Source organism: Staurois parvus, unplaced genomic scaffold (genome assembly GCF_062004578.1).
Source record: "Staurois parvus isolate SC_StPar_1 unplaced genomic scaffold, SC_StPar_1.0 ptg000562l, whole genome shotgun sequence".
In the NCBI taxonomy this organism is placed as follows: Eukaryota; Metazoa; Chordata; class Amphibia; order Anura; family Ranidae; genus Staurois; species Staurois parvus.
Genome location: NW_028318358.1, coordinates 12,290,792 through 12,315,657, shown reverse-complemented (window position 1 = coordinate 12,315,657; position 24,866 = coordinate 12,290,792). Strand labels below are relative to the sequence as shown.

The following is a 24,866-nucleotide window of genomic DNA, read 5'->3' as shown; positions in this document are numbered from 1 at the left end:
CTTATGCTCTAAATCCGAACCGCGGAAGCATTTGATCTCTGAGATTTATCCTCTCCTAGGGGATAGCAGGACTTGCACTTCTTTCCCCTCTTGCCGTGCGTGGAACAGAGACCTAAAGACGGATTTATCGGAGTCGGATTGGGACCGCATTTTTATGTACTCCCACTCCTGCTCGAGTAATGTTTCGACGCAGGAAAATGGCTACAAATTAGCCACTAGATGGTATCGTACTCCCTCCAGAATTCATCGGTTTAACTCTTCTGTCCCTGACGTGTGCTGGAGATGTGGGACACCTGATGGCTCTTTCTTACATATTTGGTGGTCCTGTCCACTTATTCAACCATTCTGGCAGGAGGTCCACCGGTTGGTGACTTCAGTGACCACTCTGCCCATAGTTTTCTCTGCTGCTCAGCTATTGCTTCATCATACCCCCATTCCTAGGAGTCAATATTTCAAGTCCCTAGCGATGCATATGATCAACGCAGCCAGACTCTGTCTTCCTGTGCTATGGGGCTCCACTCACCCCCCAACTATTCGCGATTGGCTCAATCGAGTAGGCAAAGTGGCGGAAATGGAGGAACTGATTGCGACTGCACTTGATATGCCAACTAAATACTCACATGTTTGGGTCTGCTGGACCCACTTTGTAACTACCCCTGAATTCGGATCTCTCATGGGTCGGGATACCTGATTGAGCTCAGCCCTACCTCTGGTTATGCCCTTGGTTCTCTCATAATCTGCGTGGTTATGACCTCCTTTCTGGTAATTTATATTTGCCTGCTTAGCTTTGGTGAGTGTTTAAATTCTTGACACTCTCATTTATAATCTCCAATAACAATGTTGACACAAACTTCGCAGCCCGGACCTTGCGCTTCCCTTGCTTCCCTTTTTTTTTTTTTTGCCTCTTATCCCCCCTTCTCCCTCTCCCCTTACTCTCCCCCCCCCCCTTTTTTTTTTCCACTCTTTCTCTTCTCTCTCTCTACTATGACTCCCATTCTTTTCCTTTTCTTATCCTTTTCTTTCTTTCTATTCCCCCCTTTTTTCTTTTCTTTCTCGATGACCTCTTAGTCTTCGATCAGGCTTAGTCTTCATTTTATCCAGGATTACTTGGTATATGGTTAGCTTATCTCCTCTAGGATAGTCAATGGTACTCACGACATCTTCTCTTATACTGCGATGCTCACTTAGCCTCATGATAGCGTACTGCTTTTGGTTTAGGCTCTGAAGGTTCATTTCCTCCATGCATAGGCCAGTACGCCAATATTCACTTGGTGGAAGTAAGCTGTTATTACCTTCTATATTGTACATTTTTGAACCTTGAGTACTACAGGCCTATCTCTGCCGTAATTTGCCATGCTTATGTTATCCACAGTGTCGCACTCTACCATGTTGTTTCTTCCTGTATTTTGGTTTAAGCTGTGTCTATGACCTGATTGATGCTGTGTGTGCATTTCTTTATATTTTCCTGTAACATGTTGTCACTTCTAAATAAACTTTTATCGAATAAAAAGAAATTTATGAAGAAAATTTACTTATTTGCAAAAGGTTTTAATAGAAAAAGTGTTTTTTTTTAAATTTTGCTATTATTTTGCTTATTACGCAAAAAATAAAGAACCCAGTGGTGATTAAGTACCACCAAAATAAAGCTCTATCTCTGTGAAAAAAATAATAAAAGTTTTGTTGAGGTACAGTGTAGCATGACTGAGTAATTGTCATTGCAAGAGCACTAAAAGCTGAATATTGTTCTGGGCAGCAAGGGGGTAAAAGTGCCCCATATTGAAGTGGTTAAACAGTCAATGTTTTCATACAGCACATGTAAGTTTCTGTAAAGACTAAACTCATGACCCGCATGAAATCAGGGTGATTTGGGCTGTCTTTACCTTGTTTCAGATCTCTCTGTTTGCGGAATGAGTAAGTACGTTATGTTGATGACCATTATAGCAAAAGACACAGGTAATCAATACTACTGAATTATGCCCAATTTATTTTTATCTTTTCCAAAATATAATTTTATAGATACTTGTGTTTATTTTCCCAATTTTTGATGTTATATATTATATTCATTTGTACAGGAAAAAAATCTGACCCTGATGCATGTTGGCTCCCTTATAAAGATGAGGAAAACTTAGAGCTTTTAATTCCCCAACATTTCAACAAAATTCAGTGGGCTCAATAAGAAGCGAATTTTGGCAACAGTTTACCAAAGGTGAAGTCAGCAATTTCTCCAGAAAAAATACATTTTATGAAAATCATTCTGCCCATTTCTATCAGTGAAGTCATCTGTCAAATTCAAGGACCATTATGGAGGCTTGGGAGTTTAGGGGCTTCAGGGCCTTGCTTCACTTTTAAAGTAAAAGCTGGGGTTTGCATAGATTTTCAGCTGCTCTCCCTCTATCTTTGGATTCACTGGTAGTTCTGACTTGCAGTTTTCACTTGAGGTAACTATGTTAGTGAATTTATTTACATATTATAAGCTCAGTTCCCATTGCTGGGGTCTATTTTAACTACTTCCCACAGTCACAATTTGTAGAATGTTCCTGCTTGATCTCCCCTTCTGTGGGAATGCTAATCTATGACAGCTTGCAGCAAACACGCCAGCTGTCCAACCCAGCTGTAGCTTAAATCCTACGGTCTTCACTAATGAATGGGAATCAATCAGAGTAGTTCCTGAACATAAGGCTAATATTCTAGCTTTTGGCATAGATACCAAGCAAGCTTGAGACTTTATTCAAAAAAATTAAATCAAGCTTTTAGCCTGAAGATGATAAAAATTATATATACACTCACCAGCCACTTTATTAGGTACACCTGTTCAATTGTTTGGTAACACAAATTGCTAATCAGCCAATCACATGGCAGCAACTCAATGAATTTAGGCATATAGATGTGCTAAAGACGACTTGCTGAAGTTCAAACTGAGCATCAGAATGAGGAAGAAAGGAGATTGAAGTGACTTTGAATTTGGCATGGTTGTTGGTGCCGGATGGGATGGTTGGAGTATTTAAAGAACTGCTGATCTACTGGGATGTCCGCGCACAACCATCTCTAGGGTTTACAGAGAATGGTCCAAAAAAGAGAAAATACCCAGTGAGCTGCAGTTGTGTGAATGAAAATGTCTTTTCAATGTCAGAGGTCAGAGGAGAATGGGCAGACTGGTTGACATTCAGATGGTAGGGTCAAAATTTAGCGTAAACAACATGAAAGCATGGATCCATCCTGCCTTGTATCAACGGGTCAAGCTGGTGGTGGTGGTGTAATGGGGCGGCGGATATTTCCTTGGCAATAGCAAGGTGTACCTAATAAAGTAGCTAGTGAGTGTACAGTATATATATATATATATATATATATATATATATGTACACAGAAGTGAGTACACCCCTCACATTTTTGTAAATATTTAATTGTATCTTTTCATGTGACAACACTGAAGAAATTACACTTTGCTACAATGTATAGTGAGTGTACAGCTTTAATAACAGTGTAAATTTGCTGTCTCCTCAAAATAACAACACGCAGCCATTAATGTCTAAACCGCTGGCAACAAAAATGAATACACCCCTAAGTGAAAATGTCCAAATTGGGCCCAATTAGCCATTTTTTCCTCCCCTGGTGTCATGTGAATAGTTAGTGTTACCAGGTCACAGGTGTGAATGGGGAGCAGGTGTGTTAAATTTGGTGTTATCGCTCTCACTCTCTCATACCGGTCACTGGAAGTTCAACATGGCACCTCATGGCAAACAACTCTCTGACGATCTAAAAAAAAGATTTGTTGCTCTATAGTACATACAGATGGCCTCGGCTATAAGAAGATTGCCAAGACCCTAAAACTGAGCTGCAGCACGGTGGCCAAGACCATACAGTGGTTTAACAGGACAGGTTCCACTCAGAACAGGCCTCTCCATAGTCGACCAAAGAAGTTGAGTGCTTGTGCGCAGCGTCATATCCAGAGGTTGCCTTTGGGAAATAGATGTATGAGTGCTTCCAGCATTGCTACAGAGGTTGAAGGGGTGGGGGGTCAGCCTGTCAGTGCTCAGACCATACTCCGCACAATGCATCAAATTGGTCTGCATGGCTGTCGTCCCAGAAGGAAGCCTCTTCTAAAGATGATGCACAAGAATGCCTGCAAACAGTCTGCTGAAGACAAGCAGACTAAGAACATGGATTACTGGAACCATGCCCTGTGGTCTGATGAGACCAAGATAAACGTATTTGGTTCATATGGTGTCAAGCGTATGTGGCGGCAACCAGGTGAGGAGTACAAAGACAAGTGTGTCTTACCTACAGTCAAGCATGGTGGTGGGAGTGTCATGGTCTGGGGCTGCATGAGTGCTGCCAGCACTGGAGAGTTACAGTTCATTGAGGGAACCATGAATGCCAACATGTACTGTGACATACTGAAGCACAGCATGATCCCCTCCCTTTGGAGACTGGGCTGCAGGGCAGTATTCCAACATGATAACGACCCCAAACACACCTCCAAGACGACCACTGCCTTGCTAAAGAAGCTGAGGGTAAAGGTGATGGACTGACCAATCATGTCACCAGACTTAAACCCTATTGAGCATCTGTGAGGCATCCTCAAGCGGAAGGTGGAGGAGCGCAAGTTCTCTGACATCCACCAGCTCCACGATGCCAGCAGGGAGGAGTGGAAGAGGACTCCAGTGGCAACCTGTGAAGCTCTGGTGAACTCCATGCCCAAGAGGGTTAAGGCAGTGCTGGAAAATAATGGTGGCCACACAAAATATTGACACTTTGGACCCAATTTGGACATTTTCACTTAGGGGTGTACTCACTTTTGTTGCCAACGGTTTAGACATTAATGGCTTTAATGGCTGTGTGTTGAGCTATTTTGAGGGGCAGCAAATTTACACTGTCATACAAGCTGTGCACTCACTACTTTACATTGTAGCAAGGCATCATTTCTTCAGTGTTGTCACATGAAAAGATATAATAAAATATTTACAAAAACGTGAGGGGTGTACTCACTTTCGTGAGATATGATATATATTTATTTTACCCAAAACAACTTGATTAAAAATAATGTTCTTTAGCATGCATTCCACATTAATAGTTTGCTCCCAAAATTAGTGTGTGTAAATTCCCTCCAGCATTGTTCCTGTTTCTTCTTGCTGGAGGCTACCATTTTGTTGAAGCCTCGACCCCCTGAGCAGCAGCAAATCTTTAGGCTGTCAGCACATTAGCCTTTATATTTTTGGCAGTGTATTGCTGGAATTTAAACAGCATAGGCACATATTTGTTTTACATAGCTATACCTGCGAAAGAGGCCAGACTGAAGTGCTCTAGTGGGACTTGATTTTCTGACTAAAGTTCCACTTTAATAGTGTACCAATAAATAGCTATGTCCTTAGAAATTGTAAAAAATATTCAGGCAAATTGTTCATAGAGTTAAGAAAAACACAATAAATACTTTTTATAGGCATAGCTAATTTAATTTTCAAGCAGAACAAATACAGAAAAAGGAGACAGTACACAAAATCTCTAAATACAAATCAGCTTTTGAAATTACAGTTTCAAAATTTTGTTACATTTTAATTGTCACTCTAAAGCTGAACTCCAGTTTCCACCTTACATATTGTGAAGAAAATCTTGCACACGTACTTGTGTCAAGTCTACATCAGCTTAACAGATAATGCTAAAATGCACTCACTATATGATAGAAAATGAGTAGATTGTCATACTAAATGAATTTGTATTAGTAAAACACATTGGTATGGTGTGTACTAAGGAGTTCCAGGCTATTTTGTTTGTTAATAGTGGGCCACTTCATTCTGTAGTAATGACCATGGTATTTGTGGAAGGATCTAAATTTGTAAGTTGGGTTCTTCAAGAAAGAAGATTCAATAGCTGTTCACAAAATGATGTGCTTGCTAACCGCTAAATCTTTTGAGACATTTAGGTTTCTAGTCCTGCCAAATTAAAAGATTGGTGAACCGTTTGTCTTTTTATATCAAGCAAAGCTGCGTTAACTGGACAGCCATATCAAGCAGTGAATGTTTCAGATACAGGCACTGAAATTTCTTTCAACATTACTAAACTGGAAACTGTCCATTTAATTTCATAGTTACTCAAATATTTCTAGCTAATGTTGGCATAAAATTGGTTTACATATTGACATTGGACATGTTGTGGAATGCCAGGACATAGTCACATTGTCTTTAACTATGGCCATGTCCTGAACTGTATTTCCCTTTGGACAGACTGCTTGAGCTAAACCCACTCTTGTGATGATGTCCACTTCCTCCACGGGATCCTCCACTGCTGGAGTGTAGTACAGCTATAAAAAGAATACAGATAATTAGCCATAGTTACCAAAGACATGAAAAATGAAAAGATAGATGCTTATAACATAATGGAGATATTTAGGGCTGATTCAGACTAGTGCATTGCAGACTAGTGAATGTTTTACCCTAACACATGTGTATATGTGTTGTAGTCTGCTGCCATTCATTTATACTTGCATCCAAATGCATGTACACAACATAGTAACATGTCTCCACTTCAGCGTACATCAAGGCCCATGCCATGTGTTGATGTTCTGCGTTGGGAATAAATGATGTAGGTGTGTTTTTATGTTCATTGAGTTGACTGCCCATTTAAAATGAATGCATGTTAAAGCACCACCAAATGGGAATTTCCCAAAATACAATGTAGTATTTTACTGCATATGCTATGCTATTGCTGAAATACAAATTTCTGACTTGAAAGAGACCAAGAATCACTAAAGTTGAGTTCTGGAAGTATAAAGCGACTGTTGAATATTTATTTCACCTACTGTGGAAATGCCATACTTACAGATGCTAACAGTGCCACTTCCCTCTCCAGATAGCCTAAAAGACAAGTAGAGATTAATTTTAGTTACAACATTTAAGTCTCATTATTATTGGGAAACAATATGATTTTGACCATTTTTTGTAATCAGAATTTTAAAATTTCTTCCCTAATCACTTTGATTATTTTGCAGTCCCATCAACAGAAGTATTAAGGTGCTTGTGCCCTTCCTACTTTGCCTGCAACTGGTAGCAGAAGAAGGACTACAAATCACTCAATGCAAGCTTACATTTATGGTTTATTTATTTCTGCGTATTTATTATGAAAAAGTTCATACCTGCATTCTTCTCCTTCCAGCAGTTTTCTGTAGGTGGCGATCTCAATATCCAGAGCTAGTTTAACATTCATCAGTTCCTGGTATTCTCTCAGTTGGCGAGCCATGTCCTGCTTGGCCTTCTGTAGAGCTTCCTCTAACTCAGATAATTTATTCTTGGCATCTCTGACTGCCACTTCTCCACGTTCTTCAGCTTCTGATATGGCAGCTTCCAGTTTTGAACGCTGTCAGAGATACAAAAAATGTGTAATTTAATAGAGATAAAGAGTGCACTGCACCCTTCGAAATGGGTCTGGGAATATTGTAGGAACCATAATGGTGGATGTTTATCTTTTTCAAAACACATGAGACAAATGGAATAGAAAATCAACAGTATTTATATCAGTATTTTATAAAAATATGTTTTGGTACACGGATAAAAAAGCGGACATTAACCGCTTTTTTATCCGCCTGTGGCTAGCAATTAGTAGCAGCATCCTCAGTTTTCCCTATTAGCTACTTTAGTTGACTCTCTGGCCTGTCAGATAGGCAACCCCAGGGCTGCCATTGAGGGGACAGCACATACCCATGTAGGGGGCCTGGGTGTCCTGAGGGGCCCGGGCCCTAACTAACGAACCATTGCTTCTGTTTAGAGTCTCCTGTGGATGAAGCCAGTGCCAGACCAAGTTCCAGCACTGTTCTCCTCTCAGTGTGGTATCCTCAATCCAGTGAGGATTCCTGTCAGCTGCATCTGCCTGTGCTTTCTTCATTCAGTTCTCCCACACCCGGAGCCTCTTTTTCTGCCGCCTTGATGATCTCCTTTGCAGTCATCGCTTATAGCGCTGTACTCACACTGCATAGTGGGAGGAAAATAGCATTAGAGCTGCTCCACTTCCCCAGCTTCACCCCCTCAAATCTGACTCTCACACTTTCTTGCAACAGCTCCTGAGTCCCGCTGGAAAGGTAACCTAAATAGAGGTCCTAAAAGAGGGCAGGAGACACTGATATAAGGGGTTTCTCTGATCTCTGGAGGTTTCTAAAGATGGAGGGGGACTGATATAAGCTAATGGGGGGTCACTATTGGGAGGTGCTGACTGCTGTTCTAATGGTTGGTGACTAACCATAAGATCAGCAGTCAGCAACACCCCCCTTATAGACCCCCCAATAGATGAGAGTCTCCTTATATCAGTAACAGGAGCTTGTGACCCCTGGATATGTACCTGTGCTATGACTGTTTCTTTGCAGGATTGGGTATCTCTTTGCTGAATATATGGAGATGTCTCTGCTGGATTGGGCTGTCCCTTTGCTGGATTGGGCCATTTCTTTGTTGAATATATGGGGATGTCTCTGCTGGATTAGGTTGTTTCTTTGAAAAGGTTGTGCAATTACTGTTAGTGTATGGTTCTGCTCAACAGAATCTACCTTGTTGTGGTGGCAGGCTTCATATTTTTTGGCCAAACTATAATTCCTTACTGTTAAATCTTGAAAGCACTATCGACTTGGAATACACTTTTCATATGCATATATTAAGTTGTAGGAGTGTTAAAATAAAAGTGGGTGCACTTAAGAACTCAATAGGATGGCCAGTGAGTAGATTTGGTGGGATGGTCAGTGGTTGGACCCTGGAGAATGTTGTTGGTCAGGCTGGGAGGGAAGCAGGCCTACAGCTGTGTAAGGGGCCCAAAAATGTCCAATGGCTGCCCTGGGCAGCCCAACAGCCAACTGAAGGAGTGTACAATTGGTTCACCATTGTCAGCCTGCAACAGGAAAAGTTGTTACTAGCAGGATCTCCAGGTAAGAAACTTTTCAACAAATTCCCCCCCCAAAAATTATTTATTTAAGAAAACTGAATATTGGGTAAATACACATAATAACAACAATATCACATATAAGAGTAGATGGCAGTGACATTTTTATCTTCAACAAGATATATCTTTGGTAGGGTCATTTAATTATCCATTTTAGGGGACATTAATATTATTTTAAAAAAGGTTTTTGAGAATTAGTAACACAGGAGAAGGTAGAGGATCTCTTTTTTATCATAAACTTTGCATTAAGGAGTAGCCCTATCCTAATTAAAATTCAATTCATATTCAAACTTAAGGTATGTTATTTGGTTAATATAGGGTAGATAATATATGAGTGTTTTAGGGAAATTACATTTTGTTTGGAGCTTTTAAGGGGGAATGGTCTGTCCATTATAAATGATTAGAGTCTAGGTCAAGGTTAAATTATTTTCTTAGTTTTGGTCAGAAAGGAAAGCGTTGGAATCCCTGCCATGTTTTTACTGCTGTCGAGTGCTCATTTAGAAAGATTTCCTCTCACAATCTGTCCTTCGGCTCTCCAAAAGCAAAACTGAGTCAATTTTTGGTAGAGTAGAGGTAGGTTAGAACACCTGTCAGATTTTCCCTCACTTCTTGTCTACAACAACCATTGTCTCTGGGATAGAAATTGAGGGTAAATATCTCAAACAGAGCCTTGGATAGCATTAAAAACCAGACAGGTGTTCTAATCCCTTCCCATTCTATGCAAAACTTGAATAACATTTTTGGCTTGACATACATATTAGTTAAACATCTGATAGTTGCAGTAAATTATTATATTTTAGAGTTTAATAAACAAAATATTCAAAGGAATAGAGATACTACTGTATTTTCCAGTAACAATTTACTGTCTCTATGTTTCTCAAATCAGATCCAAAATAATAGTTTGCCCAGGTTTATGTCTCCCATTTTAGTTAATCTGGTATTAGTTAAATTAGAGAGGGTGTTTTTCCTTTCTATGGACTAACAATCTATATCCAGTTTTGCTTTGTAAAGATGTAAAAAGCTAACACATAGATGCCAACTGTCCCAGATTCGCTGGGACAATCCCACATCTAGGTGTTCTGACCTGATTATGGTAGGACCTGAGCTGCACCTCAAGATCACAGCATCACTGTAGGCATTGAATCTGCAAGTGGGCATTTGCTGTATAATTAGATATGGGGCTGCCCATAAAGTGATCATGACTTGCTTGGGACCATTGAAAAGTGGGCCAGATCTGTTCAAGACCACCTTTGGGCTGTGGGCAGGAGTAACAGTGTTCTAGGGACTAGGATGAAGATGTTGCCAAGTATGCTAACATGATGTGTATTAAAAAAAAAAAATTATGTCAGTGCTAACATGAAGTGAATTTATAAAAAATAAAGATATATGATGTAGCATGCAGCACTTATGTAAAATGAGCATTAGCAAGGATAGGCATGTTTTCGTAATGAAAAAGTTTTGCAGAGTTATGTTTTAGAAAGGAATATTTATGTTAACATTCAGACCAGGCAAGGCAAAAAAAAAAAGGCAAGAGAAAAATAAAATCAAAACACATAGCACCTGTTCCTTCACAGTGTCAATTTCTCCTTTAAGTCTCTGAATGACACGGTTTAGTTCAGCAACTTCATGCTTGGTATTTCGCAGATCATCGCCATGTTTTCCAGCAGTCATACACAGCTCTTCATACTAAAAAGTAGAAATATTCAATTACTGTATATAATGAACAGTAATCAAGCACAGAATAAAAATCCATTGCCAGCTTCTAAAGCCCAATTCAGGGCCAAAAAAAAAGTGTTGTATTGCAATGCTGCAATGCTCGCTTTTTTTTAACCTGGAGCTGTGACCCACAGTACCTCTTCTTGGTCACAGGATGTGCTTAGTCCTCCAAGTTAAATGGCGGCCATTGTCACTCAACCTGGAAGACTGAGAATTCTACTGTGAATGCAGTGTGTCATTGCCTTGCTTAATAATGGGGCATCACCACTGCACTCTTCATTCACAGTAGGGAACATCCAGTCGGGAGAAGAATCGAAGATGTAAAGAGAAGCTGTGGTATTACTTGACCAGCCTAATGACTTTAAAAAGGTAAATATTAAAACAAAAACTGCTATTGGGGTCCACAAACATTTTATAATTAAGGAGATGAGCCCAAAGATGAGCATTAAAACAAAATTTGCTTGGCTCCTGAGAGGAGCAGAATTTAATTTTCTTTTATAATGTAACAGATATATCAATATAACATTCAATCAATATAGCATTGAACATGACGTTGACATTTTATTAGAGAAGCAATTTTTATAAGGAACTTGTTTCTTCAACCCCCCAGTAAATATTCAAGGAAATTAGCTGTTACGTACATTTGACTCAGATACACTAAGCATTTAGAACTATTAATTTAGAATATCATCTATAAAGTATAATCTGAGGTGGAATAACAGCAAATAATTTGTTAGCTGGTAGCAGTTTTTTCTACAGAATTTAATTTTTTTCTTAAATGCAGTTGGGGTTATGCTATGTTATATGTGTAGCACCCTCTAGTGTGCTACTAGAATAGTGTAGGCAAATCTGTTGTGTATGATTCATGGCAACTGTGTGAGTCTGTGATTAAGGTCGTGTTAAGCTGGATGGCTTAACAGGTTGGGACTCTATTACCGATACTTGGTTTTGGAGGACCATGGGTACCTTCTAGAAGCCAGCAAGTGGAAGAGGTGCAGACCTTATCTGCATGTTTATGGGAGTCTAGCCAATCTCAGGTTTGGATGCCCTGATAAAGTGGTGGACCAACCCATAAATATGGGATAGTCAGGCTGGCTGGGGTTTCGGTGGAAGATTAAGTGCTGAGGAGACTGTCAGTGGCCTGGAAGAAGTCCCCTAGGTCTGGAGGGGGGGGGGCTGACCTACAGTCCAGGCTCTGAGTGGCTCAGGAGGATACATTCAGCAGTACAGTATAAACAGGATCAAGGCCTGGGAGCAGTGGAAGCAAGGAGGATAAAGTGAGTACATCAGCACACCCAGGGATTCACAAGGGGAGAGACTGCCACATGTAGCAAGCTCTCAAAGGACAGTGCTGTGCTTAATCCTTTATCCTTGTCCTGGGAGATCTTCCGAGCAGCCAGGAGGGCTGGTAGTGTCTGCAGGGTGTGGAGCTGGAAGCAGTTCTACAGGAGAGAGGAGACATCTCTGCATGTAGTTTTCAAGTCAAACTAATCTTCAGAGGAGGGCTGCGAGTCCTTCATTCATAATGGGCTGTTGCTACTGATCCACAAAGACTGACAGCTTTCAAGGAAAAGTACAGTCCAGGACCTGTTTCTGTAAATAGGAAGGAAGTTGTCCCCATGCACTGATTCAGTCAAGTTGGGCATCCCATGCTCCCTATTACCTCCAAGTTATTTTCCCCTAATAAAATAACAAAAACCAAGCTCATGGACTGTTCACTGACTGCGGATGAAAGTGTGAAAAATGAATGTTGCCTGGCTGGGCAGAGCTTAGGGGTACCTAGAAACACAGTCGCCAGGGTAGAGCAACATATGTTTACATACAGTTTTTATCTGAGTTCTTCTTTAAATTCCAAATAACATTTTTGAAAAGTATGTTTTGAATACACTTACCCTTGATTGGTACAATAATTCAGCCTCGGATCTGCTCCTCTTAGCAATTTCCTCATACTGAGCCTTGACTTCAGAGATGATACCCTCCAGATCCAGGTCTCGACTATTATCCATGGACACAATAACTGAAGTGTCTGAGATCTGGGCTTGTAACTGAGCAATTTCCTGTGAGCAATAGAAAGCAGTAAAATATCATATGTTCTGCTTTTCTCAAATTGTATTCAGAAATCGGACTCCAGCTCAACAAAATGAATGAAGGCAAATGTCTTAATTTAGTTTGAAAAAGTTAGAACAGGTCTGGAGCACAAGTTTTACAGGCCACTATATGTGTTTCTGTATAAGTGTAAGCAAAGCCACTGGATTGTAGATCAACACTTGCAATCAGCTGACATCCTCCTGGTCAGCTGTCTCCAGTCCCACTCCATCTCTGTCAATCATCTCCTCCCTTAGCCAAACCGTAGTCATCCTGAAGCCATCGCCGAGTCAGACCGCCCCCCTCCCTTCCCCGACACATAAAGTTACAGCCTGTGGGGTTTGTTAAGAATGGGTTGGTTTATATTAAAACCCATTCAAAATATATGGATAGATTTGAAGGTAAGCAAAGCTATTCATATAATTGTGAGCAGGTAAAGCTAGGACAGCAATGACTCACCACTATACTAACTTTACAGCTTCGTACTAGGAATGGATTTGTTTAGATACACAAATGCATTCATAAATATTTTTTAAATGTATAAATGTAGACATATATTATAGAATAAATATACATTTAAAAAATAAATAAATAAAGCAGTTCTAGGCATTTTCTAATTGTTGCTTTTTTGGTGTATTTTATTTTTTTAGGTATTTTCACACACATAAAAAAAAATGACTAGTCAATTGCATAAAAAATAATTAAATAATTATTTAGGGAACAGTTGCCACATTTCTTCTGCTGTTTATAGGCACAGCATTTAAAAAACAAATTAACCGCGCATGGTCATAAACATGTGCATATCATAAACCAGTCCCATAATTGGTGAAAAAAGAAGAAGGTGCTCGTGCTTGTATCCAACTTGTATCCAATATAATTTAGTGCTGCATTGTGCTAAACAATAGTGTCCCACATGGACTGACACTCACCCTCTTTTTATGACCATCTATCTCTAGAGTGGTCATTAACACTTTGCAGAACAATCTCAGTAAGCCAATGGTCTGCAAATCCTTTTAACCTATGGACGTATCCTTAGAATGGTCCATGACATATAAGGACAATTGCCAAACAGCCCGCTATCTCCACAACTCCGCAAGTAGCAGTGAAATAAATCACCATGTATGAAGAAAAAGAAGGAAACATCACCTTCCCCTTCCAAAGGGGGAAAAAACATTTGTTTTTTAAATGTTGTTTTTTGTGGTTATTTTACACATATATAGGACTGCTGCAACCAGGTCTGATTTGTATTACTGAGTGTTAACATCCATAAGTGCAGGAGCACTTTTTTAATTTTTTTATAGGCACAGGCCTAATGATAAATGCAGCCAAGGCAGAAATTTGGATTCTGTCTTAATACAAATCCACAATACATGACAATTTTGGTTGGGGGACTGTCAGCTAGAAATTTGTTACATTACATACCGCATCAAAAAGCGCACGCAGGAAGTTGATCTCGTCTGTTAGAGAGTCCACTTTATTTTGGAGTTCTGTTTTATTCAAAAAAGCTGCATCCACATCCTTAGAGCAGGAGAAAGATAAAAAAAAAGAAATATTTTGTAGTTTTATGCCTGGAAAATCATGTCAATGATAAAAGAAAAGACGGGAAAAACATTATAAAAATGAAAAGTACTTATTTATGTATTATAATATTAATATATAATAAGTTCATATTACGACAGTAATAGTTGATATTATAGTATAATAATAATTATAAGGCACTGATGCATTCCAGCTCCTTTGAAGAAGCAAAATAACATTCTCTGTAGTTAATGTTGTGCTGTAGCTTGCAATTTAATGATCTGCACAGATACACACATACACTTACAACACCAACATATCTTGCAAATGGTAGACAGATGAATCCCTGACAAGTTGGGGCTCCTCACAGGAAGCTTCTTTTAAACAAATGGCTTTAAGTGGTTCTAAAGGCTGAAGGTGTTTTACTTTTATGCATTCTATTCACGTTGGTGAAAAATCTTCAGTATGCAGCCCCTTGCCAGCCCGCTAAAATTTACCTGATTCAGCAATGTGCACAAGAGCAAAGGCTCTCTCCCCCCTCACTGGCTCAGACACAGCAGCTGGAGCCATTGGCTCCTGTTGCTGTCAATTACAGGAGGGAGTGGGGCTGAGACATGCACTGTGTGTCCGTGAGTGAATGATTACACACGTGTGCCCCCATAGCAAGCGTCTTGGAGCATTCAGTGGGGAGGGGGACCAGGAGCTCTGGCGGTGGACATGAGAAGACACGCATCGGTGCTGCTTTGTGCAAAACCACTGCACAGAGCAAGTGAAAATAACATGTTTGTTATTTTATTAAACAAAAACAAATTACAACCACTTTAGGAATGGCCATCTTATAGTGATTGCCTAGGCAAAATACAAATAAAAAAAAACATGTTTGGTACAACTTTGCAATACATGCATATTTCCTCATGATCTATCAGTTTAACAATACCGTTTGATGTACCGAAAACCCAATGTGCTCCTAACTTTCTTTTTGGGATGAAAACACAGAGCTTTTTTATTCCCAAGCAGTGTTGTCAGCCCTGCCTGTTGTACTACAGAATACCTATTCCTATCCGTCTTTAAAAGCAAAATTATGCCGATGCCTTGATTCCCAAAGCCTGCCCACAGGGCCTTTGTCAGTAGGAACCAGGGGCGGACTGACAACTCATGGGGCCCCCGGGCAATAGGGGATCATGGGGCCCCTGTGTCCTTGCCCAAACTCAAAAAAAGCCTATGAAAATGGTACCAGGGGCATCTCATGGGGCCCCCTACTGACCCCGGGCCATCGGGCAGTGCCCGAGTTTCCAAATGGTCAGTCTGCCCCTGATAGGAACTGAGCTCCTAGTAACTGCCCCTGCAAGAATTCCACAAGCCTGATATTGATGTTGCAAGGCAAAATAATAGCTTAGATTAGAAGCTCTGAGATGCAAGAAAGGATGGTGTATGTATGTTTCACTTACCCTCTTAAGGCTAACAAATTCATTCTCTGCAGCTGTACGTCTGTTCAACTCCTCTTCATATCTGCAGAAATACAATGTATTTGTAATTGCATACTCCTGTTTGACATTTATATTGTGGGCAGTCAGTTATAAGAGGAAATATTGTCTGATCACTAATTCAGGGCAGTCACTTCTTTTTATTTTGTGTTCAATGCTCACTTTGCCTTGTATTCTTCCACTGCTTCCTCCATGTTCCTTCTTTCTGCCTCCAGACGAGCTCTTTCACATGTGAGACTCTCCAGTTGTCTCTTAAGATTACTGATAAAAGCCTCAAAAAGAGGTTCAATCTGACACCTGGCTGTCTTCTGTTCTTGTAGAAAAGCCCACTTAGTCTCCAGCATCTTGTTCTGCTGTTCCAAAAATCTTACCTAGCAAAAAAAAAAAAGGAATACTTGTGTCATGTCTGCAGTGGTACTTTACATAGATATTTCCTTGTGTGTAATGCTTTTTTTTTCTTTGTAAAGTGACTCTTTACTTTCCTATAGTAATAATAAAGTAGTGGTCTTCTGCAGCAGACACTTTGAAGTACATTATCTTGCCTTCTCCGTTCTCCCTTCTCTTAGGACTGTTAGTCCATAAAAAGCAAATATTTGTGGATACAGGTAACAAAACAACCCCCTGCTTACTAAGCATATTAACAGATGATATGTATATACTTAGAGGCCAATTACCAACCTCACGCCCTGCCACATTAAGGGTGGTTATTGGGCTTAACCCCATTAAAATGTAAACGGGTCAGAAAGATAATAATTGCCCAGGGAGGCCTCGGTTGCATAGGAGGGAAGAGGGGGTGTGGATAAGGTGATGACAGGCATGAGATTAGCTTTAAGTACAAAGTTGTTTTAAATAAGTCTTTTATTTCCAGTTGGAAGTAAGCATGTAAGTGTACCTTTAAAGAAGAGCTCTACATAACATGATCCTTGATCAAAGTGAGATTTTGACCAATTATGTGTACAGCAGTCTACACGCCAATGTAAAGGTTACAGCTGCTATATGAATGGAAATGAAATGGAATCACTGATTTCAGACAATGCATTGCACTCCAGCCTTTGATAAATCATAGAAAGTATATCTAAAGCCAAAAATGTTTTTTGCCATTTTGGATAGAGTATTGTTATTTTTATACAGTATTAATTTAGCACGGCACATCACAATTAAAGAGAGATTGTACACTTACAATACAATTCAAGACAAAAATATTAGGAGAATTTCTTCTGAGAGCTTACAATCTGAAAGGGAATAGCAAGTAATACAAAAGGTGGTAACTGTGTAGAGTTGTTCAAGAAAGTAAAATTTCAGTTTCGAGATATACATAGTTACATAGTTAGTTAGCTGAAAAAAGACAAAAGTCCATCCAGTTCAACCATAAAAAGTTATAATCCTATACCCACAGTTGATCTAGAGAAAGGCAACAAAACCAGCAAAGCATGATCCAATTTGCTCCTGCGGGGGAAAAAATTCCATCCTGATCCCCCGAGAGGCAATCAGATATTCCATGGATCAACTTTACCTATAAATGTTTGTATCCAGTTATATTATGTGTATCTAGGAAAGAATCCAGGCCTTTTTTAAAGCAATCCACTGCGCTGGCCAGAACCAATACTTGAGGGAGTATATTCCACATTTTCACAGCTCTTAGTGTGAAGAAACCTTTCCATGTTTAGAGATTAAATCTCTTTACCTCCAGACATAAAGAGTGCCCCCTTGTTCTCTGTGATGACCTCAGGGTGAATAACTCTACACTGAGATCACTATATGAACCACTGATATATTCAGATAAAGGCAGGAAAGGCTTCTCCAAAGAGATGAGTTCCAGAGGGTGTGAGAGGTTCTGGAGATGTCCTGCATATGACACGGGAGGAGGAAATGAGGGAGACAGAGAGCAGGAGGTATTTGGACAAGGAAAGAGTCTGAGGGATGTTTTGAGATAGAGTTGGTGATGTAGCTGAGGGCAGAGTTGTGGATTACTGTTAGCATTTCAAATGTTATTCATTGGCTGAGCAGAAGCCAGTGGAGGTTATCAATGCAAAGTTGTCAACTGACTAAGGGAAGGGGTTTATACAGAGAATAGAAGGGGTATGAAGGCACAGCCTTGGGGGAACTCTATGGAAAGAGGAAGATAAGAGGAAGATTGTAAGTGACACTAATAGAGTGCTTAGATAGGTAGAAGGAGAATCAGGAATGAGTAGAGTCTTGCAGGCCAAGAGAGTGGAGTTTTTTGAGGATGAGTGGGTGGCAGCAAAAAGGTCTAATAGTAGGAGTACTGAATAGTAGCCATTGGTTTTATTCATCAGTAAGTCATTTTAGGAGAGCAGTTTCTATGCCTTGTTGCTGAAGAAAACAAGACTGTAAGGGTTGAAAAGGTTATTGGTGGGGCAGCTCAGACAGTTGTAGACTAGCTGTTCTGGAAAGTTTGGAGGTAAACTGGGGCAAGGAGGTGGGTCTTGAGTTTTACCCATTTTTGTTTTCCATTAGTGTCCTTTTTAGGAGATTTTCAATTTAGGAGATTACCTTTCACTTCCTGTACTTCTTTTCCCTTCACTATCCTGTAGATAAAATCAAGGGGTGGGAGCAAATCTCTCTCCAAAAACTAAAAAAAGTTTTGCCTTTACATATACTTTAACTGAAGCAGTGGAGGAGGTGTTATCATCCTGGCTGTGCGGTGTTATGGCTGGCTGTGTGGTGTATGAATCCCAAAAAAACATTTATATATATATATATATATATATATATATATATATATTTACAGTGGGGAAAATAATTATTTGATCCCCTGCAGATTCTGTAAGTTTGCCTGCTTACAAAGAAATGAAGGGTCTATAATTTTTGTAATAGGTGTATTTTAAATGCTACAAACAAAATGTCAACCACAAATTTTAAAAAAACCACGATACAAGTGTTATAAACTAAGTTGCAGTTCAGTGAGTAAAATGAGTATTTGATCCTGTACCAACCAACAATAATTCTGGCTCCCACAGACTGGCTATGTGCTCATGTGGTACACAGATTAGTCGTGTCAATTTAAGAAGGTGCTCCTAACGACAACTCGTTATGTATAAAAAAGACATCTGTCCACAGAATCTCATTCTTCCTCACCATCATGGGCAAGACCAAAGAGTTGACAAAGGATGTCAGGGACAAGACTGTAGACCTGCAGAAGGCTGGGATATCCTACAAGACCATCAGCAAGAAGCTTGGTGAGAAGGAAACAACTGTTGGATTGATTATTCGCAAATGGAAGACATAAAAAATAACCTTCAATCACCCTCAGTCTGGAGCTTCATGCAATAGTGAGGGATCAGACCAGAACTACATAGGAGGAGCTTGTGAACAATCTGAAGGCATTTGGAACCACAGTTACCAAACAAACCATTGGCAACACAATATGTCTTCCTCAAGAAGACACATGTACAGGCCCTTCTGAAGTTTGCCAATGAACATCTAAATGATTCGGAGAAGGATTAGGAGAAAGTGCTGTGGTCAGATGAGACCAAACTTGAGCTCTTTGGCATTAACACTACTCGCCATGTTTGCAGGAAGAAAAATGCTGACTATGACCCTAAGAACACCTTTCCTACAGTCAAGCACGATGGTGGAAACATTATACTTTAGGGCTGTTTCTCTGCTAAAGGTAGAGGATGACTTTGCCGCATTGCGGGCCAATGGACAGGGCCATGTATTTTAAAAACTTGAATGAAAACAAAATATACCGCCAAGGCAGTAACAAAACATACCGCCAAGGTAACTAAGGAGTGGCTCAAGAAGAAGCGCATTAAGGTCATGGAGTGGACTAGCCATTCCCCAGACATTAATCCTATAGCAAATTGGAGGAAACTGAAACTTCTAGTTTCCAAGCAACAGCCAAGAAACCTTAAGGATTATGAGAAGATCTGTAAAGAAGAGTAGACCAAAATACCTCCTGAGATATGTGCAAACCTGGCAACCAAGTACAAGAAACGTCCTACCTCTGCGCTTGTCAACAAGGGTTTCTCCACCAATACAAAGTTATGTTTTGCTTGGGAATCAAATACTTATTTTACTCACTGAACTGCAACATTTGTATCATGATTTAGTTTCTGGAGTTTTGGTTGATATTCTGTCTTTACCATTTACAACACACCTACGACAAAAAATTATAGACATAGACCCTTCATTTCTTTGTAAGTGGGCAAACTTACAAAATCTGCAGAGGCTCAAATATTATTTTCCCCACTGTGTGTATATATTGTATATATATATGTATATAAAGGTGAACTTCCACTTTAAACCAAGTGATTATGTACCTAAAGCCTTATAAACACGATGAGAATATCGGATTAATGATCGCCCATTTTTCTTGCATGCTAGTCTAAACCAAATAGGTTATATCTCATAAGACAGAATACAACTTCCAGCAATGATGTAATGCAGGCCTTGAAATTTCCACTACTCTGCTTGCCAATGGCGAGAGGAAATTATGGTGAGGGCGAGTGTGTTTCCCAGGGCCGTCTTGCTGAGCAGGCTCGGAGCTCAGGCCGGCTTTGTCATTGTCACTGGGAGACGTCAGACTGCTCAAAAGCTGAGCGCAGTGAAAGCAAAGGAAGGAGTGTGTGCTGTGCTCTCTGCCTCCCCCTAGAGTGCAGTACCCGGCTCTGTGAGTGAACAATTAAGTACTGCAATTTTTTATGGGGGGGGGTGCGTGTGTGTGTGTGTGTACATGTGTGTGTCTGTGTATGCATGTACATGTTTCTGTGTGTATGTACATGTGTGTATCTGTACATTTGTCTATGTGTATGTACATGCATGTGTGTGTGTACATGTGTCTTTGTGTGTGTGTGCATGTACATGTGTGTGTTTGTGTGTATGTACGTACATGTGTCTGTGTGTACATGTGTCTGTGTGTACATGTGTCTGTGTATGTATGTACATGTGTCTGTGCGTGTGTACATGTATCTGTGTGTATGCGTGTCTGTATGTGTCTGTGTTTATACGTGTCTGTATGTGTGTGTGTGTACATGTGTCTCTGTGCGTGTGTGTACATGTTTCTGTGTGTGTATGTGTGTGTAAGTACATGTCTGTGTGTGTGTACAGGTGTCTCTGTTTGTGTGTGTTTGTTGGTGGCGAGTAACTCTTAAGGCCTGGCTAGTAGCTCAGGACTTGAAATTTTAAGCCCTGATGTAATGTATTGTATTGTAATGTAATCTTACGTTTCTGAGCATGCGCAATCTTGGTCACTAGATTTTTTACAGACCAATACTGTCCTGATTAAACAAAATTTTTTTACTCTGTTATTGCAAGAAAAAAATTTCAGTGCTTGTCCCCTGAGATAAATATGAACTGTTGTGATCGGCTCCTGATCACATTATCAGACGATCACTCTGAAAGCAGTGTTTTTTGTCTGATTTTCACATAAACCGTATGTATGAGGCTTAAGTCATTTTATTAGCCAAGTACAGATACAGACAATGTGGCTAAAAATAAAAAAGACTCAAAAGGTTGAGCAGTTTAGCAAAAAGATGTAGACCAGACAACACATGCTGAGCTTTAATTTCATGACAACTATTCCTGCCTATGTGTGGATCATAATCATCTACTGCTTACTGGGGTTACATGTTATAAATTTTAACCACTGTATTTATATAAGTGCAAGGTATTTATATCTGAAATCAGCAGATCATCTGTATACTGTTATATGTTACATTTTTAGACATGTTAAATTAAAAACCTTATAAAGAAGCTTAGTTGCTTTTAATTACCTTGTCAATGAAAGTGGCAAACTTGTTGTTAAGCCCCTTGATTTGGTCCTTTTCATCGGTTCTCACTTTCTGGATATTTGGGTCAATCTCCAAGTTCAGAGGTGCCAGAAGATTTTGGTTCACAGTAACAGGGATGATGCCTGCAGAGCTAGATCCACCAAAGCCATGTCCATATCCATGTCCACTTCTTACTGAGTGACCTCCTCCAACTGACATCTTATGTCCTCCAGAGATAACACTGTACACACTTTTGCTACCAAAACTTGGAAAGACTTTGTGGCCCATGGCAACTTTTTTTGCGGTGACAGAGTTGATGCTGTGTTTGCTCATAGATGGTAAACAAGCTGAGGAAGAGCTGAAATTCCTGTGTGCAGAGCTGCTGTAGTTAGAATGGTGAGATTGATGAGACATGTTTCTGGTGATCAGTGGGACAATCCTGTGTTATTCTAGATTTGTTGGTGCTGTGAGATGTGAACAATTTCTTCTATGTCCGTTTCACAGATGTTTCACTTTTATACACTCATAGAACTGGGTTTGGCCACTTTGATCTTTGACTAAGACCCAGTAATTTTGTCTTATGAGCTTGGATTTCTGACATTACTATAAGGCAGTCTTCCTAGATTAATAGATGGCGAAGCTTCAACACACCTTGAATATTAATGCAGATGAAAAGAGTTAGAATTTACTATAAAAAACCTCTTTGAGGTTCCTTTCTACAGTGCAAACACCAAGATGAATAAGCAGATCATCAGAAGGGTTGAATCTATACATGTGTTTAATTTACCAAACGTTAGTGGAACATTAGTACCTGTTACATCATACATTTTATTTTCTTAAAGCAGATCTAAACTTTATCTGAATTATATTTTAAAACACTGAATATCATAAACAACTGCCACTTTTTTTAATTAAGAACTCTTTACACCTTTTTCAGTTCAGTTGTTGCATATACTTTCTGCTGATCTTCTTCATTGTTTTGCATCCACTTCTTTTCTACATGCACTCTTCATCTGCATATCATTGCTTATGACCAGCTTCCTATTAGTGATAAAAGTGGACCATGGCTGTACAATGTACGACTGGTTGTAGTCTCCACCAGGTCTGTGTGTGACAGGGTAACAATGCAGGAGCACAATTGGTAGACAGTTATCACCCCATAACAGGAGATGTCTGAACAAGGTCACTAAATATTGTTTATTAAAAGCAGTATATCTAAAAAATGATTAAACAATATTGTATTGACAGTAAAATCTTTGAAGCTTGTGTGATATTTTCATGATTGGATTTAAATCTACTTTAAAACTGAAGTCTAGGCAGTTATAAATGGCAAACATAAATGTAGCTCTTTATTAATACATTAAATGTACAATATACAGTATATTTTAAAAGTAAGCATTTTAAGTACTTTACTTTCTTTACATTATTGGGTTCCTCATGGGACAAGGTACATGTAGTACTTTGTCCCATCTTTCTAGGTGGCGTGAAGCACTACCTGATATGGCAGAAAGGGTGCCCATGGGCACTACATGTACACTGTCCCATTGGGAACTCAGTATTGTAACTACCATTTCAGCATAAGATTATTATCTTCATTATAGCCACATCAAACAATGGCCATTATGCCCATACTGTATATAAAAGCATAATGTTCATATATAAAAGTATGCACACTTAGGATTTTTTCATTCATTACATGAGTATTTATATGTATATCTAAATAAAGATGAGAGCATAACAAAAAATCTACTCCAATAGTAATTCCAGTCAAATATTTGCTCAGCATATAAATAAACTGGCAAAGAGTGATCCAGAAGAACACTCATTAGGTCACTAAAAACACAATGTACAGCAGTGTCGTTTATAAAGAAAGCGCACTCTCAAAAAGAGCACAAGCTGCTTCACTTTTTTTTACCTCTGATCATTGATGGGATTTAATGGGGATATAATTTTCATTTTTGCAGGGTCTTATGGATTTGAGCTCCTCAGGAACCTCAACCTCTCTGACTTACCTATTTGGGTAGAGGCTTGTATAGCACCACAAACCCTGCTGGGGCAATGCCTGACACTCAGCGATGATTTTCTATCAGAGAGACAAACAGCAAATCAGATAGTAAAAGGAAACTCAATGTATTGTGAATTAAGTCAATGGGTAACCAGATAAACACAAATGGACTGAACATAGTATTGACATTAACTGACATACAGGGTAATCAATGAGAGAGTGTAAAGCAACATTTTGATTTTGACCTCCAGATCAGCATAAAAAGTAACAATGGCACCAGAAGTACAGCAGTGACCAGTGAAAAGATTTAAACCACCAATGAATGAGGCTACACTGCTATCTAAATTGACCAGACTGACCCAGACCATATAGAACTGACTGAATACTCAGAGAGACTAATAGGGTGTGGCAATAATAACAGGAGGGGCAGTCTCTAATAGGGTTCTTCTGATGGCTATCATTGTGGCCCTTTAAGAACACTGGTGCACTTGATGAAAGTCCACTTAAGAATCTGCATGCAGTGAATAAGCAGTAGGTGCCAGTTTGTCTCAGTATAATTCTGGGTGGCCACAGTCAATTACCGATGCAGTTCAATATGCTTGTAGCTCAGACTCTTTAGGAGGGATATAACAGGAGTGCTGGGTTAAATTGGGTGTATGAGGGTTCTGATGCCTGAATAGTCTACTCTCAGCAGCTCTGTGTGTAACAATAGAAAGAAACATTGGCTTGAGGCCCTCTCACTAATTCCTGTGCTTAGCGGTAGACTCTAGTGGTGGAGGGAGCCCCCTCAGTTCCACTATGATGTAGCTAGAGCCCAGTAATCTGTGGCAGTGAGCCTAGGTACACTTGGGTCTCCAGGCAGCAATGAAAAAAAGAAGCTGTGATGCGGACACGGCTGCTGGATGCCATGTGCGTGTTTTTACATTACAGATTAGATGGCTGGTTGACTTCCACATCATCACAGGGAGAAGGGAACAAGACAATTTAATGGGGAAGAAGGACATTTTTTCAGAACATCAAAGATGCTCCGTGCCTGTGATGTCACTCCTCCTGATTGAATTTCATAGTTTTATGACTTCCTGGAAACAAGTGACTCCCATAGCCTGCCCTGAGACTACAGAGGTTCACAGGATTGAAAGTAAGTAGGTGGTCTTTTTCCTTTGTTCCTTGGGGGCCCCCTCAAGATACCAATGGTCAAACCTGGACACAGCTACGAGATCTCGGAAAGTGAATGCACTCAAGTCACCTCAGTTGTGATTGAAAAACACTTCAGTTTTATTGGCATAACATCAGGGTTATTATACTGTAGTCTTTGGGCAAACACACCCTCAGACCATCCAATCAAATACATGTACATTTTTTTACCTTAACTCAACAATTATTTGTATGAGGTTTGCATTTTCACTCTTCTGC

At 39.8% G+C, this 24,866-nt stretch overlaps 1 protein-coding gene across 1 annotated transcript; it reads right to left on the bottom strand.

The window, feature by feature from the left end:
• Window positions 1-5,425: 5,425 nt before the first annotated feature.
• LOC149450849 (keratin, type II cytoskeletal cochleal-like) lies at window positions 5,426-21,931 on the bottom strand. The gene is made up of 9 exons (XM_089691492.1): window positions 21,452-21,931; window positions 15,876-16,084; window positions 15,678-15,738; window positions 14,134-14,229; window positions 12,519-12,683; window positions 10,471-10,596; window positions 7,127-7,347; window positions 6,814-6,848; window positions 5,426-6,295 (listed from the first exon to the last, which is right to left on the bottom strand). The coding sequence occupies exons 1-9, from the start codon at window positions 21,860-21,862 to the stop codon at window positions 6,177-6,179; spliced, it is 1,443 nt and encodes a 480-aa protein (XP_089547618.1). The 5' UTR covers window positions 21,863-21,931; the 3' UTR covers window positions 5,426-6,176.
• Between the last annotated feature and the right edge of the window lie 2,935 nt (window positions 21,932-24,866).

Excerpts from the sequence above, each read along its gene's own strand:
- LOC149450849 (XM_089691492.1), bottom strand. The coding sequence starts at position 21,862 with ATGTCTCATCAATCTCACCATTCTAACTACAGCAGCTCTGCACACAGG. Across the intron at positions 15,739-15,875 it reads GTGGAAGAATACAAGGCAAA|ATATGAAGAGGAGTTGAACA; the intron begins GTGAGCATTGAA and ends GTATTTCTGCAG. Across the intron at positions 12,684-14,133 it reads TGCGTGCGCTTTTTGATGCG|GAAATTGCTCAGTTACAAGC; the intron begins GTATGTAATGTA and ends TATTGCTCACAG.